The following is a 16,581-nucleotide window of genomic DNA, read 5'->3' on the forward strand; positions in this document are numbered from 1 at the left end:
ATCAGATAGGCTGATTGGTTCTATATAGGAGAATAAGGCTACCCATCCAACCCTTGAGCACGCGAACTTCCATCCTTCAACAGCTGTAAAGTGGACCAGGTCTTATCAGTGCTGCAACAATGGCTTCACAGTGATCCTCTGACTCAAACTTTGATAGGAAAGTCAGAGAAATGGTAATCTATCTGTATTCAGATAACACCATGATTTCTGTTATGGTTACATCCATGCAGACTACAGCAGTTTGTATGCTTTGCTGGCAGTAGATATATAATTTTGACCAGAATAAGCAAGCTTCAACGTGATACTGTCCAGCTTATTGTCCTAGAATAAAAGCCAATACAGCGTATTAGCTCTTATCTTCAACCCTTTTCAGGGTGCTACACTTTTGGTAACGTTACATCTCGCTAGAGTCTCGTATCTGACACCTTATCTTGCCTAGCCTCTCGCCAAGCTGTGTTCCATCCCCTTCAGAAAGTAAAGCTCGGTCAGCATATGTTACAGCGTCTTGTGGCTATCCTCAAAGCTTCCCAAGCATGTCACTTCGCCTGGCTTAGTCCCATGGGTCTCGAACCGAAGAGTTGCGGGGGTGGGACCGGTACAGGCTTGGACGATGCTTAGTCCTTCGATGCGGGGTCAGGGGGTCAGGACTCAGGAGCAAGGCTGACGCTGCTATGCTACCCGACTCCTTTGTATCAGCCACCAATGACTCGGAGCCGTAATCCGGGCTGTATTATTGGACAGATTCTGGTGACTGTCAGCATGGCAACAATCGATTTAATACTGAATACTACGTTGAAGAGATGGAGTGTAGTATCAGTTTCACGTGGCTCTACAGGGAAGCTGTTCCTTTCGTTGCTTATCAACACTGAGAACGAAATAAATTAAGATGCTTTCCCGTCATCAACAGCATCGTTGTTCAGAGTTTTCATTATCTGCATCGGTAATTGTCTCTGCGCACACTCCACCATGTCTGTGGAAACCACTTCCCACGACCACAGTGAGGTCATCGACGCTCCTCCAGATCTACCAGCAGGATGGATGTACAAACAGCGTCGAATTTTCGGCCTCAACATCCCCTGGTATGCCTCGCCTAGCGTCCAGTTGTTGTTGGTGGCATTTGTCTGCTTCATGTGCCCCGGAATGTTCAACGCACTCGGGGGCTTAGGCGGTGGTGGAAAGACGGATGCGACTTTGGCAGACAACATGGTGCGTCAGACGTCACTGAATTCGTAAAGAGTACCATTGACTATGAATAGAACACGGCTCTTTACAGTGCTTTCGCAGTCTTTGGCTTCTTTGGTGGCACGTTTATCAACAAGCTCGGCGTAAGATGGACTCTCGCTTTTGGGGGAATTGGATATTGCATCTACGCCATCAGCTTGCTGGTCTCGGTCCACGCCAGCGTTGCCGGCTTCAATCTCTTTGCCGGTACCTGGCTTGGTATTTGTGCCGGTCTTCTGTGGACTGCTCAGGGTACCATCATGATCTCCTACCCTACTGAGGAACAGAAGGGACGGTATTTTGCTTGGTTCTGGGGTATATTCAACATGGGTGCTGTTATTGGCAGCTTGGTACGTCTGTCTGCTTAATGTATTCTTACAGACTGACTAACGCGCGACTTAGATTCCCCTCGGAGAAAATATCCATGTCAAGACAAACTCTACCGTTTCCGACGGTACTTACATCGGGTTTATCGTCTTGATGTTTATCGGTGCAATCCTCGCTCTCTGCCTCTGCAACGCTAGCGACATTATTCGACCCGATGGCAGCCGTGTCATCTTGATGAAGCATCCTAGCTGGCAGTCCGAGCTGTACGGCCTCTGGGAAACCCTCCGCTTCGAGCCGTTTGTTGTCCTCCTTTTCCCCATGTTCTTCTCTTCAAACTGGTTCTACGTCTACCAGCAGAACGCGGTTAACGGCGCTCACTTCGATACCCGAACCAAGGCTCTTAACAGTCTTCTGTACTTCTTGGCTCAGATCATTGCAGCTGCCATCTGGGGATACCTTCTCGACGTCCAAGGCGTCCGTCGTTCCGTCCGAGCGAAGATTACCTGGGTCGTTCTCGTCATCCTCACCTTTGCCATCTGGGGCGGTGGATACGCCTATGAGAAGACATATACTCGCGAAACCGTCAATCCCAAGCTCAACCCCAATTTTGTCCCAACTGACTGGGAGACTCCCGGCTATGTGGGCCCAATGTTTCTGTACCTCTTCTACGGCTTCTACGATGCCGCTTGGCAAGCTAGCGTCTACTGGTATGTTACGTTCTCGTCAAACTTGGTTATTTGATTTACTAATCGCCATCAAACTATGTAAATAGGTTCATGGGCGCCCTCTCCAACTCCGGTCGGCGCTCTGCCAACTACGTCGGCTTCTACAAGGGTATTCAGTCCTGCGGTGCGGCTATTGTGAACAACCTTGATTCGCGCAAGCTCTCGTACAAGAAGGAATTCATCAGCAACTGGGTTCTCCTCGCCGTCTCCCTCGTGTTCGCCGCCCCCGTCATCTTCCTCAAGATCCGTGATCACATTGATGTTCATGATGATCTTGCGGGCACGGACGAGACCATAGCAGATGTGCTCCCTGCTAACCATCCCGAGAAGGCTGTGGCTTAGGACTAGGATGTTTACATTCTTGATTCCGGGTTAGATGTACCCGTTTTGGTCATTTGTGGAGTCTCTAGTCTAGTATATAATACGCTGAACAGCTAATTATGCAAGTCCTGCAGTCATGTGCCTACTAATTTTATGATCATCAAGACATGTAAAAATACCGCAGTAGGTATTTATCCCAAGAGTATCACTGGTTCCTTCAAGGGCACGGCGCCCCACATAAATAAAAGTCATTACTATGCTTCCTCAGGGACTGGAGTTATGTGTGATTGGCAAACCAGCCACCGCCAAGATATTATCCCTGACTGACAGCTGACCAAAGTTTCCATCGACTATGCCCCTTCCATGCTGCCCTTCATTACTTGTCCTTAAGTCATTGTGGTCTGCTAATTCAAACATGTTGCATGCAAGAACAGTACGATCCCGAACACCCCGTTTTGGACAGCGAATCTCGCAACACTACCTCATGTCGCAGATGTCCCGATTCAGCAAGGAGCCACTTACCCTCGGCACGATGCTCAAGAGCGACTCTGGGCAAATGTATAAAATCGAAGAAGTCCTTGCTAAGCGAAGAAAGCCCCTCTTATGTGTATACCGGGCGAGGTACGTTGATCCTGAGCTGCTTGCAACTCTCTTGCTAAATGCGCGGTAGTGCCGACGGAAGGAATTTCATAGCGAAAAACATGATTCAGGGAGAGTTTGAGTACCAGCTGAGCCTCCAGAAATCGCTGTCGACTTGTCCAAATATACGAGGAGTGCTTGATACCGTCAAAGATCTGGAGATATTCATCTATCCGTACCTGTCTGGAGACCTACTTCGTTTAAGTCGGAGAAAATTATCGGAAGATACGAGGAGATATATTCTCCGAAGTGCTTTGCAAGGCCTGGTCGATCTCCATGATAGAGATATTCTCCATAACGGGAAGTATCCAGTCCAGAGAATGACATGACCATGCTACTGACCGTCTGTAGACATCAAGCCCAATAATATTCTTGTAGATTATGCGGAAAGTGCTGAGGGTGGAGTCGTTGTCAACAACGTGCAAATCTCAGACCTCGAGGATACAGTCATTGTACCTAGAGGGAAATGGCTGACTGGTCCGCTATGCGGCAATGCAATATGGAGGAGTCCTGAGAGCTGGTGCCGATCACGCCAGAACCAAGCCTCGGATGTCTTTTCTTTTGGGGTTGTAGTATGACCACCCTTCTCTACCCACTTTGTGGTTCCAGATTGCTAATGCCTTTTAGATGATCTATGTGATGGTCAATGAGATGGTCTTCCGTGTCAACGACGACGAACTAAACTCCGCGGACTCATGGCGTCATGTCCTTCGCCGGCATGTATCCTATTTTGCGGACGAAGATGGCCTCAATGGGTTTCTTGAACATATTGGAGAAGAAAACCCCTTTTACGAACGTTTGATAGATCTCGTCAACACATTTGGTCCAGAGAATCCTAGACAGCCTTTTGAGCGATGGGGCTATGTAGAGCCCGATCTTAGGGACCTGGTTGGCAAGATGACGAATTTAGACCCAACCAAGAGGATAACTTCAAGGGAGGCGCTCCAGCACCGCTGGTTTAGAGAAACTGGTTGATAACTTGAGTGTTGTCTTTAGCAGTTGAAGAGTTGCCTAGGGGTCATTGGAACAGATGATCGTACTTGGAGTCATTTTTAGGCATAATTGCCGACAGACCACAGTATAGGTTGGGATCAGCGGAGGCGAAATATATATCGTGGTATAGCCTCGGTCCATCCTTTATCCCACACTCGATTCAACACTCATAAGGCAATAGGACTAGGGCCTCGTTTGATCCACACCTAGCTTAAGCAGTATTCTAGCGTCTATTCGATCATCCGAGACATGTACTTGCGTCTCGGGCGAAGCTAAGCAAAAGCCGAGCGATCGCCGCTTCGGCCGAAAGCAAAGTCGGGCCCGGAGATGACCTATTCCCTTGTTGTTCCACTTTCCTGCGCAAAGCCTTTGTTTAAGGAAACTGCGAGTGGTAAAAACATATTTAGTCCAGTCTGCATCAGCGATACGTGGTGCAATTGAGCGCATCCAGCACACGCCTCTATGTCTTGTTCCCGGGCCTTCAGTTTCCGCAGTCTTACTCTTGCCAGATTCAACCCAACCTCGAACCGCTTTGCTTCTTCGTATCGCAAGATGGGCGAGCATATTCTCGACAAATATCAAATCCAACCACTGCGTTCAGATTCTGTGCCGTGGCGTCGACAGCCGGGGCAGCAGGTACTGTGGATTGGCTGCTCGGATAGCGGCTGCGATGAACTGGAGACCTTGGGTTTGCCTTCAGATGAGATATTCGAATACAGGAGTTTGGGGAACATGATGGTGGACGACCTATCTTGCAATACGACCTTGCGATATGCTTTGGACTCGCTGAAGGTGAGTCCGTTGTTCCTAGGAGAGGGGTGCGACTAACTCAGCCAGATCCGGAATATCGTTATATGCGGACATTATGGGTGTCATATTGCAAATGGAGAAGTAAATACCGCCTTGCAAAAACCCTGGAGCAGGTAAGCTATCAATATTTGTCGCTGTGGCCTATACTGACGAATAAGTATACTTGACACTCTACATTCGACTCATCATCACACCCTAGACAGCCTGAAAGGAAACGAACGCGACCGCGCGCTGGTGGAGCTAAATGTCCTTGAGCAGGTGCACTCTTTGAGCCAGTCCCCTGAAACTGCAGAGGCTTTGCAGGAGGACAAGCTGAATATATGGGGCATGGTCTACGACAAGGCGTCGAAAACAGGTTATCAGTTAGTAGAAGCGTGACGGTGATCAGCTATTGACCGTCTTTAGAAAATGAAAAACATAGACGAGACCGAGAACTCATAGATACTGTGTTGAAGAGGGAACTTGCTTGTAGATCCTCTCGATTAATGCCAGAGAGCTTTATAAGCCAGTTGGCAGCAAGCGTGCCTCAGGCATATGTATTTGCGCCACAAGCCCACAACACTCCCCACGATGAACGCCACATTATGTCCACATGAATCAGGCCATCCTCCGTACCCACAAATATTCGTGGCGTAATTCCTCCAAAACTATCTTGTGCATCATTTTCTTTTTTCATGTCAGTCCATTATGGAGCCTTCCGACCAGAAACGGGACTCTGTCCCGCAGTATCTCAAACAGTCGCATGAGCGCATCTTCGAGAACAATCGCGCCTGGGTCGCGACGAAAATGAAAGAAGACCCCGCGTTTTTCGAGAAGCTTTCTGCAGGGCAGACTCCTGAATACCTGTAAGAGAAGACAACAGTTCAGCAGTCTCTCATCTGACAAGACCAGGTATATCGGCTGCAGTGACAGTCGCGTCCCCGCCAACGAGATCATGGGTCTTGAAGCCGGGGAGGTCTTCGTCCACCGGAACATCGCGAATCTGGTCCCCAACACGGACCTCAACGTGATGTCCGTCATTAATTACGCCGTCCGCCATCTGCAGGTCAAGCACATTGTTGTCTGCGGCCACTACCACTGCGGCGGTGTCAAAGCCGCTCTGACGCCCTCCGACCTGGGGCTCCTCAACCCCTGGCTTCGGAATGTGCGCGATGTGTACCGTCTGCATGAGCGGGAGCTAGACGAGATTAAAGATGCAACTGCCAGATATAAGCGCCTCATCGAGTTGAATGTCATTGAGTCCTGTAGAAATGTGATCAAGACGGCTGCGGTGCAGCAGAGCTTTCATGAGCGGCAGTTCCCCGTTGTGCATGGCTGGATATTCGATGTGGAGACTGGTCTCCTTAGGGACCTGGAGATTGATTTTGAGGAGACTTTGCGGGATATCAAGAAGATATACAATCTTGCGCCGGGCTCTTAGCTCTCGCTTTGCAGCATGCACGAACCACATACCATTTTCAGTGTGTCACGTCAATTAGAATGTTCAAATCCAGTGGTAAGACACTCAACTGTAGGAATCTTATAATTTGTACCCGGAAGTAACCTTGCTTGATAAAAGTCCAACCGCTGCCACGGCATTGGCACCGAATTTATGACTTTCCTAGGCTGTGGAGAATATGAGGGCCTTAATCGCTGAGGGCGTTATCCAAACCGTCTTATAGCATGCCAGTTGATACCACAGAAGGTGGACCACCTGTTGATCGGTTGGATATAGGGAAGTGTCAGCCATATTAATACTAGGCCAAAGAGAGGTCCAGACTACCATTTCTAGCTTAGTAGCAATAGTAGTGTAATATATGGTTAATAGGAAGGGTAACCAAACCAATGATCCAAAATTGGGTTAGTTGTAAGATGAGATGCATATGACTTAGAAAATCTTAGGGAAGCAAACAAATGCAGGGTGTCTAGCTGCAAGCGCAGGCATCAGTAAAGAGACTATGGTGTGACATTCAGAATGCCCATACTCTTTATAATCCACTATTTTTCAGGTTTCTAATGCTTTTACTCTAGTTACTTGTTACAGTGAAAGATCATGGCAGTAGATCAGAGAGTCACTAAACAATTTAACATCATAAAAGGACTAAAAAAGGCACTGAGTCATAATTCTTAGCAGTTTCTTGATGGCTAATGAGGGGCTGCATGTATGAGTTAGCAGTCTCACTGATGTCTATGTATGCATTACTAACATATATTATAGCGAAGTCCAAACTATGCGTTATAATTAGCTGAAAATGAGCAACCCATGGAATTTAAAAAGCAAAGAAATACATGATCTAAGTGTTGGCACCAACCCACGCAAAGCTGACTATTAGAAAACTCAGCCGCGCAGGAAAACAGGTTCGGAGGGTATGACAGCCTGCCACTAAGCAAATTACGTGGATTGTCCACACTTTTCCTGTCTTCACTGGCTGACCATGCCATCCGATAAGGACCACATGCTTTGAGAACATATAAAGGTCGAGACAAATCTTCTGCTTTCCTGTCTTGTCAAGCTTCCTTTCAAGTTTCTCTAGATTAGTGACTGAGAAGTCTCTCTTCTTTTGACTTATTGTTATTCATTTCTGATCAAGTAAGAATCATTGTGCTCCGGAGAATAGACACGCTTGAGACTAATTGGCCTTGTATTTGTTTGAACAGCAAAGTTTTGAGCCGCTATTACAATGGGACGAGACGGCTATGACACTTCCGACATTTCTCCAACTCTCTCCACCCGATGATCAAACGAAATAGGGTAGAGGGACGCTAGTGATAAAAGATTCGGCGAGAGTTGAAGGGATTCTTTTTTTTTTCGGTTTTGTGGCAAACTTCGAAATCACCGAGATGGCCAAACCAAACTGTGCTTTCGGACATCAGTGGCAGCTATTGGGGCTCCTGTTCTATGCTCCTGTTTTATGTTGTGGTATTTTGTAAAGTGTGTGAGAAACTATCTTCGTCTCTGCACCCAGTCACTCTTTGAACCCCACGGTAACTAGGTATATATGATGTTCTGGGTCTTAGTAGGGCTACGGGGTAGCAGTCGTCTACTCGCAGCTGGCCAGATATCGACACGGACTTTGCATTTAGCTCAAGACTTAGCCCTACCTTGTAGCCTACCCACTCTAGCTGTTCCTCAACAGCTGTTGGGATCTTTATTAAGCAAAAGGTATCTCAGCTAGCGCAATAAAAGAAGTACAATAAGTGGACCTAGGATGCATGTACTGTACTTGAGTATTTAGTGTTATATTAAATTACACAGTCACCCGAACAGTCTAATGGTGCAGTTGAGGGTGTTCTAATGTATTTCTGAAGACGGATTGTTCTGGCTAGCTTCTCTAATTGACAGATATTTCAGTGGTTTTACATGTGTACCATATCCCACTTGGTCCTTACGTAAGAAGACGTCTGGAAATGATATTGACCCAATTTGACAGGTTAAATGTAAATAACACCTTCCTCTGGGTGGGCTAGAGTGCCAAAAATCTCGTTCTCGGCCTGCAGTCCAACATCTCTCTCAGTCCTTCTCACAAACTGCCCAAACTAAGATCAGCAAAGCCTCCCTAGATACCAACCACACGAACCCCCGCATAACACTTAGGAAATGTGAAACGGAACTCACCAAGTCTGACAAACCGGCCTCCCAGTCTGCGGATGCGTATAAAGATTCAGGTACGCCGCCCGCCCACACGAGGAGCAGTACATGATCGCTGCATTTCCGGCGTTCCAGCAGTCTGTGCAGTAGGTTGGCTGAGGGTTGCCGGCGGCGCGGGTGCGCTGCCGGCGGCCGCAGCAGGAGTAGTACATTGTTGATAGACTGGAAGTGGATGGAAGGTGGTTTCAAGGACGAGCGTCTGGTGAGTAGTTGGACGTAGTGGGGCTGTTGATATATAATATCGACAATGTTAACTAGAGCAAAGGATATATTTTGCTAGCACAGCAGAGTTATTCAGTCGGTCTTCGTTTCTTCGAAGAAAATTTCATTAGTTATAAAGACTTCTTAAGAAAAGCTCTGGAGTAAGGCTGCTAGTATATAGTATAACCTTGCCACGTAGCACCGATTTGTGGGTGGGGGTAAACATAGAGCCTTACTTACCCTGCACACCATCATATAGGCATGTACTCTAAATAAATTAATTTAAACTAGTTAACTGACTCACAAGTTACCAGACAGATCATATAACTGGCCAAAATTGTAAGTGACATCAACTGGGCTAGCCCATCCGGCGGCGCTCTGATCCGGGCTGATCAACAAGGGGCTGGTCAACACCAGCTGGATGTTCGCACGGATCCCTCCGGATATGTTGACATGTCCCTAATTGTGGAACTTCCGCCACGTAGAAGGACTGGTCAGGAGGGTGGGTGACGTGGTAAATTCACTTGCAGCTCAGCCTGCTCAGCCCGATCAGCTTAGATGCATGATCCCCCGGCCCGATCCTCCAGAGGTCCGTGTTTAAAAGTGGACAAGAGCGAAATAACTTGACAGAACATTCTACCAATGTACCTAGACCTCATGAACTACACCATTAAGCTGCGTCCTATAGTTCTGTTCATCTATACCCTAGCTGATGGCCACCACTAATGCTTTGGGCAGCTCTGATTTATATATAGTTGGATGGCTCGCAGTCCTACCTGAGTGTGCCGCAGCGACAACGGATGCCCGACAAGCATCATGAGACGCCGTTGGCTTTGTTCAGCATCTCACAGTCATAAATTCATACACCTGGGGCAGGGTAGGGGAGCATAATGTTATGATTGCCTCGCTTCCTGCTAGATTATATGAAACTACTTCCGCTGCAATAACAGTGATGAATATACTCTCATCGCTTCCCCATATCAGAATCAGCCTGCTGGTAGGGATTGGAGGTGGCATTGCCCGATCTCAGCCGGGTCGTGATATTTGGCTAGGCGATGTCGTTGTCAGTCAGCTGCAAGGAATGACTGGGGCGTAATTCAGTATGACCTAGGGAAAGGAAAGCCCAGTTAAAAGTGGGAGTGAAAAGATTCACTTAATATACCACCACAAGTTTTTCTCTAAGCAGTAGCAAGTCTACAAGCCGAACATGAATTAGAGGAATCAAGAATATCTGAGTTTCTTAAGTCAATATCCTGGTAAAAAATCCTGAATGGCTAGTAGCAGCAAAAAACTGAAGAAGTGGGTTTATCAAGGACGTAAGAATGACTAGCTTCAAATCTTCCTACAAATATATACCTGGAAATGACTGCTGTAAGTGTAATATCATAGAGGAAGTAGAGCGCGATAGATGGGACAACACTGACCCAGAAATCCATTATAGTGTTATTGCATCAGAGAACACACTGGTTAAGGATACTGCTATGAGATAAGATTACAGAGAATGTTAGTGAGGAATGTATCTGCTTTGAGATGGAAGCTGCTGGCCTAATGAACAACTTCCCATGTCTTGTGATCAGGGGAATTTGTGATTATGCAGACTTACATAAGAATAATTAGTAGTAGTGTTATGCTTCTGCTACTGCTGCTGTATATGCAAAGGAGGTTCTTGGCTACATTCTGACTAGGGACATTCAGGAGATGTGGAAGGCTCTAGTTATGCTTAGATCTAGTAGGTTTTCTTTTGTACATTAGTGAATAATTCATTAATATTATCATAGTGGATAAGAATATAACAGACATCTATGCCACAATAAGCCACATGAATACAGGGCTTGAAAGTATTCCATCAGATAGACATCTCATGAAGATTGAGCAATGGCTCTCATCTCCTGATATGTCAATAAATCTAAATGATGTGCAAAAGAAGTGATAAGGAGAACTGACTCCTGGTTTCTCTAGAGTAATCTATTCCAAGTCTAGAAAGCTGGCATATGCTAGTTCCTCTGGCTCCATAGGATTCCAGGCTGTGGGAAGACCATGCTCAGTGTAATAATTATTGAGCATCTTAATGAGCAACTTGACTCTTCAGGCCTTATTCTTTAATGTATTTTTAATTTTACTGCTGCCAGTAAACAGACAGCTGAAATCCTTATTCGTTCGCTTATTGCACAACTATCTGACGTGTATGAATTGTTGGTATGAACTAAACAATCTATTCTCTTCCTGCGAAAATGGTTATTGCTAGCCAACATTTGACTCCCTATCTATTACATCTACAGATGCTGGGTGGTTACGCCCAGAGACTCTAAATAGTGATGGATGCCCTGGATGAATGCAAAACATGGAAAGACCTACTCCAGTGGTTAGACAGTCTCTCTCGGCCTGAATATGAGGAGCTGCGTCTCCTTGCCACTAGTTGAAAAGAAGAAGATATTGAATTAGGGCTCAATTGTTGGCTGGATGGGCGCAGTATTATCTCTATTCAAGAGGAGTTCGTGAACCGCGATATTCACACATATATCTATGAACGACTACAACATGATCCAGGCTTCCAAAGATGGCACTTGCAACCAGCCATACAGGATGAAATTCAAACGGACCTTTTAGCACAAATCAATGGAACATGAGACGCCTTATTCTGACCATGGTGTCTGAAAGGCTGTAGCTGACCCTAGTGATTGGAAGGTTTCGGTGGGCCGTATGCCAACTTGATATTCTCCAGAAGTCCTTAAACCTGCCAATGCTTTGGAAGACGTTAGAGGTCTACCTAAGTAATTAGAGGAGACTGAGGCTCACTAAAATTACGCAATGCGTATTCTACAATCTCCTACTTACTCAGAACGACTCTTGTTAATTCAGGAAGCGGTTGATATTGTGATAGTCAATCCTAGTATAAAGCCTGCATTTGATCCCACATTGCGAATGCCAGAGCCTCGGGAGATCATAAAGGTGTGTTCGACTCTGGTATCATTAGATGGACTGGAGTGTATCAAACAGAGGTGACAGAGCTTCGGCTAGCCCATCTCTCCCATTCAAAATTACCTCCAATCCAAGCAAATTCAAGCTGCCTTCCAAAATGCAGCTAGTGAGGTCGATGCGTTCTTTCAGAATGGACTGAATGAGAGGAATGGAAAAGGAACCATAACAATGGTCTGCCTCGCTTATCTGTCACATCTCAGTGAACAAAGCATTCTTAAGGAACTTGGATATCCACTGGTGGTGGACCTCCCCTTGCTGTCTCTGTCAGAGCGAGAAACTGTGAAGAAAAAAGTGACTGAATGACTTATGGAGGGGCTTGCCTCACAGTACATGTAAAGAAGAGAGGCATTAGGTAAGATTATAAGTGAATATCCGCTCTCAGAATACTCTGCTTGATATTGGATGGATCATGCAAGAGTAAGCAAGATGGAAATGGAAATTCAAAAAGGCATCTTGGGATTCTTTCAACATGGAAGCAGAGGGTACAAAGCCAGGCTTAAAATCTGGGAACCAGATTTCTCTGACTTTGGAGATAAATTCCAGCCGTGCCATGGGGCGCCGATGATGGCGCCCATATATCATGCATCTTCAGCAGGACTCCGCCAAAGGGTTCGATTGTTGTTGGACGAAAAAGCCGACATCAACGAGCAGGGCGGCAGGTACAGCAATGCTCTCCAGGTTGCTTCATATGGAGGCCACTCGGAGATTGTGTATCTCCTACTTGAGAGAGGCGCCGACGTCAACGCGCAGGGCGGGGAATATGCCAATGCCCTTGGGGCTGCTTCAGCTACAGGCCACCGGGAAACCCTTGAACTACTGAATTAATATCAATAATAAGTGATTCAAATCAGTGTAGTGAGTTTCGGCAAGTTGTAGGGGCAAAGGCAAGCCAATGAGATGAATCTACCTACCAGATAGAACATGGCCCTATGCGTGCGTATTAAAGCATGAAAATTCAAAACAATGAACTATAGCATAAATTCTACTATATCTTCTCCATATAAAGCAGTTGTCATAGTATACAATTGTCATACGATGGAGCGTGACTGCAGCACATCATTGCAGACGTCATCCATAAACTCAAACTCCGCATCTGTGCCACCACACCCCATCATCCATATAACTAGCCGTCGTCCTTTTCTATCGAATAAGCGGTGAAAGCAAATAATTGTACATTCAATGTAATTTGAACCCCTTCTGTACATACTGCAAAATGACAAAAGACTTGGTAAGCCTCGCCGTCGGCGACTATTATGCCGAGGCATTGTACCGTTCTTACTGGCTACAGACCTTCGACGTCCATTTCGACAACGAGCTCGCGCACGAGTACTATGGCGACGGGGAAAAGCTGGCCAAGAAGTATGGATGCTCGAAGTCGTGCAGTGCAACAGCTAATGCGGATTGCAGGCTTCGCGAGATATACCACGATCGTAACCTTAAGTTCCCGGATTTCTTCGATTCCACATTGACCACTCCGCCTGTACATTTCCTGTCGTATGTAGTCCATTACTTACGTGAAGTACACTAGGTAGTCAGAAAAAGCTGACACTGCTTCTGCAGCGTCGAGGCACCGGATGATGTAAAGATTGAGGAACTGCAGAATGTGGAAGTGCCACCTGGACTGCATGTTGATATTATTGACTTTCATATGGAATAGCTAGTCGCTAAGTTGGGGCCTGTACGGGTAAACAAGTCGGATTAGATATGCTCAATGTAACATGAAGGAATCTTTGTTATTGGCGAATTCTACTTTTAGGGTCTATGGAGACCAATTGCCTAAAGGGATTCCTCTTGGGCCGAAATGCCCCATACTCATTTCGGACACCTTCCGTGGTAGATACCGTATACGAGTAAACGAGCGTAGCCACGGCCGGCGCAAAGTCTATCCAGTGACTTGGGAACTAACATAAGCATGGCTGGCAAATCAACAGCGACACGACCGAGTCGTCCCAATCATTCAGCCTCAACGGTGGAGCAGCAGACGGAGCAGAAGTCAGCACTAGTCCAATCGACCTTCAGCCAGGAAGCTATGGGGCGCCGGACTCGAATCTTATTCTCTGCTGGATGTCATGAATCATGATAGACCGAGTCTTCAGCTGACGCGGAGCTGAATCTAGTGCTTACTGGCCCATTTGTTGTCTCAGGGACGTTAGACGGGCACACGTGTTGTAAAAGGCAAGCAAAGCTCAATAACCTGAGAATAATTTCTATAAGAAGTTGGTACTTCCTTTTGATGGACTGTAACTCAACTACCGTAGCCCAACAGCAACAACCAGCATCATGTCACGAGTAATCGACAAGCGGGCTGCGCCAGCGGCGGAGGAAAAGACCAAGGTCATTATCGCCAGTTGTAGCCGGTAAGCATACCTTTACCATTCGCGTGGGCGACTACATATCGCTGAAGCAACCTCCAGAACTGGGACGCTTGGCCTCTACTTCGCCATGAAGACACTTGGCTACAAGCCCTACCACATGTACGAAGCGGCAGCAGTGAAGGGGACACAAGACATGGCAGCCCTCCTAGAGGCCGTAACCGCGCAACATAATCGGTTCTCGGGCATCAAACGGTTCGACAAGGCTGATTTTGATAAGTTGACTGCCGACTATGATGTACGTGTCTACTTATCCGATCCAGCGTTCTGGATACTTATCAGACAACAGTGCCTTGTTGAGATCCCGAGTTGGTTAGGCCCAACCCTCCTCGACGAGTACGCACAGGATCCCGAGGTCAAGTTCATCCTGACGGAGCGGGACCCCGAACGGTGGGCCAAGTCGATCAACGGCACGGCGGGCTTTGTCGTCAAGTCGGCGGCTTCGTTTCCATTGAACGTTCTCAAGCATTTCGACGAGGAATTAGGCGTCTTTCTGGCTCTCAACGTCACCCTGTACGCCGCCATGGCTGACGGCACAAAGCCGGGCCAGCCGGGTAATGAGGCTGCTCTCAGGAGGAACTACGTTGAGTAGTAAGTGCCGTGAGAAATGGCTAGGAGACAGAAGACTGCTGACATGCAACTGCAGTATCAAGGCCGTCAAAAATACGGTTCCTAAAGAGCGTTTGCTGGTCGTCAAGCTTGAAGATGGGCTGGGATGGGAGCAGATTTGTCCGTTCTTGGGTGTTCCCATTCCAGAAGAGGAATATCCGCGTGGCAACGACGTCGAAAATTTCAAGGCCTTGGCGCAGGGCTACTTGAAGGAGAGGAGCAGAGCCGCTATGCTCCGGTTGGGGGCGCTACTGGTGCCTGCGTTGGGTGTGTCCGGTTACCTTGGATGGAAATATTTTGGAAAATTGGCATAGTTCTTGGAAACTTCTATAGTTGGATTCCGCAATATAGATCTTGGCGCTATTCGGCATGGTTCTCGCAGAATGACAGCATGATCATGTCTACATCATTTAATGCTTATCAGAAACACCATTCAGATAATTTCCACTTTTAGCAAATTTCTTCTCCGGCCAGAGTCCTGCGCCAGGGTTTTGCAAAGATGGCAACCCCCGAGTCGTTGATTCTTCGGTATTCCGGCTCGGAATTCACAGACGAACAGTCTTTCCACAATCACTTGGTAGAGAAGATCTCCGAGGCAAGAGCAACAAGAGCAACAAGAGATGTCATCTACGCCGAACTTGTTTACGACAACATCGCTCCTTCCTGGATGGCAAATGTGGGAGACGCACTTGAGCGGGCAAGAGCTGGCTTCTGGTAAGCGGTTTTTGTCGATGTAGTAGCATAACAGAACGATAAACCGAATAACGTATTTCCCTTCGTTAGCAAGAGTTATGACCCTTTCACTCTGATCCTCCGAGTTGTAGCAATGTCGTCCTTTTTGCACAACGTCGACCAAGTTTGGTGTCAACAAAGCGTGATTGAAAAACGGTTTAGGCTGCCACCGAGTCAAGCTCGTCAGCGGTTGGACAACACATTCTACACAGTAGCTGACGTGATTGCTAAACGGCCCCCTTCCTCCTATGTGGCATCAATCGTATCCTTGGCCAAGCAATGCGGTGGTCCTATTCACTGTCACGCAAATGTCTATTGATATTCACTGTTTCTATTGTTGCTGGAGCAACAATAGGCAAGCTGCTTACATCTTCGCACCTTTTCCCTCTTTCTCACACTTCATCTCTCCACGCCTTGTCTGCACACCTTGCCTGCTCAACCACGGATTCTTACATTTTGCTTGCTCTACATGCGTCTTTGGCGCATACAACTGCCTTCACCATCATACGTTGAACCATCTGGAGCTTCGTCGCCTGACGAGATTGTTGAGTCATCTCCTACTGTGTTTCCGCGACGTGTCTTCGTCCATCACTCCAGACACTGATCAACGCGCAGTTAGCTGCTCAGCAACAGAATAATGCTGGCCAAACAACCAACCCCACAGGAAATACCAATGATGAGCTGATCAACGACCTGCTAATAATCAGCGTCGCCATCCAAAACACAGACACAGACGGCAGCACCCAGATGACTATGCTTCGAGTGGCAGTTCCAGTGACGGAGACTACCACCCGCAACGTCGTCAAGCCACAGGTAGTGGAAGAGACTCTCGCGATACAGAGTATCAAGACAAACCAGCAGGAGGTACTTGGCGCCCGGCTGATATTGGCTTCTTCTACCCTGATATGCCATTTTCGTGGCGGGCAGCTCACTCGGAATGAGACCCGTATGCTACATGCCACATCAAATTCCGGTAAAGCGATGCACCTCCGCTCGTTCCATCTCATGCAGTTCTAATTGCTGG

The 16,581-nt window shown here is 47.2% G+C and overlaps 8 protein-coding genes across 8 annotated transcripts; all 8 read left to right on the top strand.

Annotated features, from left to right (window-relative positions):
* Positions 1–966: 966 nt before the first annotated feature.
* On the top strand, positions 967–2,615 carry Aspvir_002922 (DUF895 domain membrane protein; the record flags this gene model as incomplete). Its single annotated transcript, XM_043274515.1, has 4 exons — positions 967–1,206; positions 1,257–1,571; positions 1,624–2,255; positions 2,321–2,615. The coding sequence occupies 4 exons, from the start codon at positions 967–969 to the stop codon at positions 2,613–2,615; spliced, it is 1,482 nt and encodes a 493-aa protein (XP_043130450.1).
* Positions 2,616–3,078: 463 nt separating this feature from the next.
* Positions 3,079–4,208, top strand: Aspvir_002923 (uncharacterized protein; the record flags this gene model as incomplete). Its single annotated transcript, XM_043274516.1, has 4 exons — positions 3,079–3,215; positions 3,265–3,544; positions 3,593–3,805; positions 3,861–4,208. 4 exons carry the CDS (start codon positions 3,079–3,081, stop codon positions 4,206–4,208), a joined length of 978 nt encoding a protein of 325 aa, XP_043130451.1.
* Positions 4,209–4,778: 570 nt separating this feature from the next.
* On the top strand, positions 4,779–5,414 carry Aspvir_002924 (putative carbonate dehydratase; the record flags this gene model as incomplete). The annotated part of the gene is made up of 3 exons (XM_043274517.1): positions 4,779–5,018; positions 5,064–5,149; positions 5,195–5,414. The coding sequence occupies 3 exons, from the start codon at positions 4,779–4,781 to the stop codon at positions 5,412–5,414; spliced, it is 546 nt and encodes a 181-aa protein (XP_043130452.1).
* Positions 5,415–5,723: 309 nt separating this feature from the next.
* Positions 5,724–6,456, top strand: Aspvir_002925 (carbonic anhydrase; the record flags this gene model as incomplete). The annotated part of the gene is made up of 2 exons (XM_043274518.1): positions 5,724–5,881; positions 5,928–6,456. 2 exons carry the CDS (start codon positions 5,724–5,726, stop codon positions 6,454–6,456), a joined length of 687 nt encoding a protein of 228 aa, XP_043130453.1.
* Positions 6,457–12,270: 5,814 nt separating this feature from the next.
* Aspvir_002926 (ankyrin repeat domain-containing protein) lies at positions 12,271–12,669 on the top strand (the record flags this gene model as incomplete). The annotated part of the gene is made up of 1 exon (XM_043274519.1): positions 12,271–12,669. One exon carries the CDS (start codon positions 12,271–12,273, stop codon positions 12,667–12,669), a length of 399 nt encoding a protein of 132 aa, XP_043130454.1.
* Positions 12,670–13,057: 388 nt separating this feature from the next.
* Aspvir_002927 (uncharacterized protein) lies at positions 13,058–13,501 on the top strand (the record flags this gene model as incomplete). Its single annotated transcript, XM_043274520.1, has 3 exons — positions 13,058–13,203; positions 13,252–13,338; positions 13,405–13,501. 3 exons carry the CDS (start codon positions 13,058–13,060, stop codon positions 13,499–13,501), a joined length of 330 nt encoding a protein of 109 aa, XP_043130455.1.
* A 623-nt stretch (positions 13,502–14,124) lies between these two features.
* Positions 14,125–15,139, top strand: Aspvir_002928 (uncharacterized protein; the record flags this gene model as incomplete). Its single annotated transcript, XM_043274521.1, has 4 exons — positions 14,125–14,201; positions 14,259–14,454; positions 14,506–14,807; positions 14,863–15,139. The coding sequence occupies 4 exons, from the start codon at positions 14,125–14,127 to the stop codon at positions 15,137–15,139; spliced, it is 852 nt and encodes a 283-aa protein (XP_043130456.1).
* A 185-nt stretch (positions 15,140–15,324) lies between these two features.
* Aspvir_002929 (uncharacterized protein) lies at positions 15,325–16,574 on the top strand (the record flags this gene model as incomplete). Its single annotated transcript, XM_043274522.1, has 3 exons — positions 15,325–15,539; positions 15,720–15,867; positions 16,155–16,574. 3 exons carry the CDS (start codon positions 15,325–15,327, stop codon positions 16,572–16,574), a joined length of 783 nt encoding a protein of 260 aa, XP_043130457.1.
* Positions 16,575–16,581: the final 7 nt, after the last annotated feature.

The sequence above is a fragment of the Aspergillus viridinutans genome (genome assembly GCF_018404265.1).
Source record: "Aspergillus viridinutans IFM 47045 DNA, scaffold_13, whole genome shotgun sequence".
Taxonomy (NCBI): domain Eukaryota; kingdom Fungi; phylum Ascomycota; class Eurotiomycetes; order Eurotiales; family Aspergillaceae; genus Aspergillus; species Aspergillus viridinutans.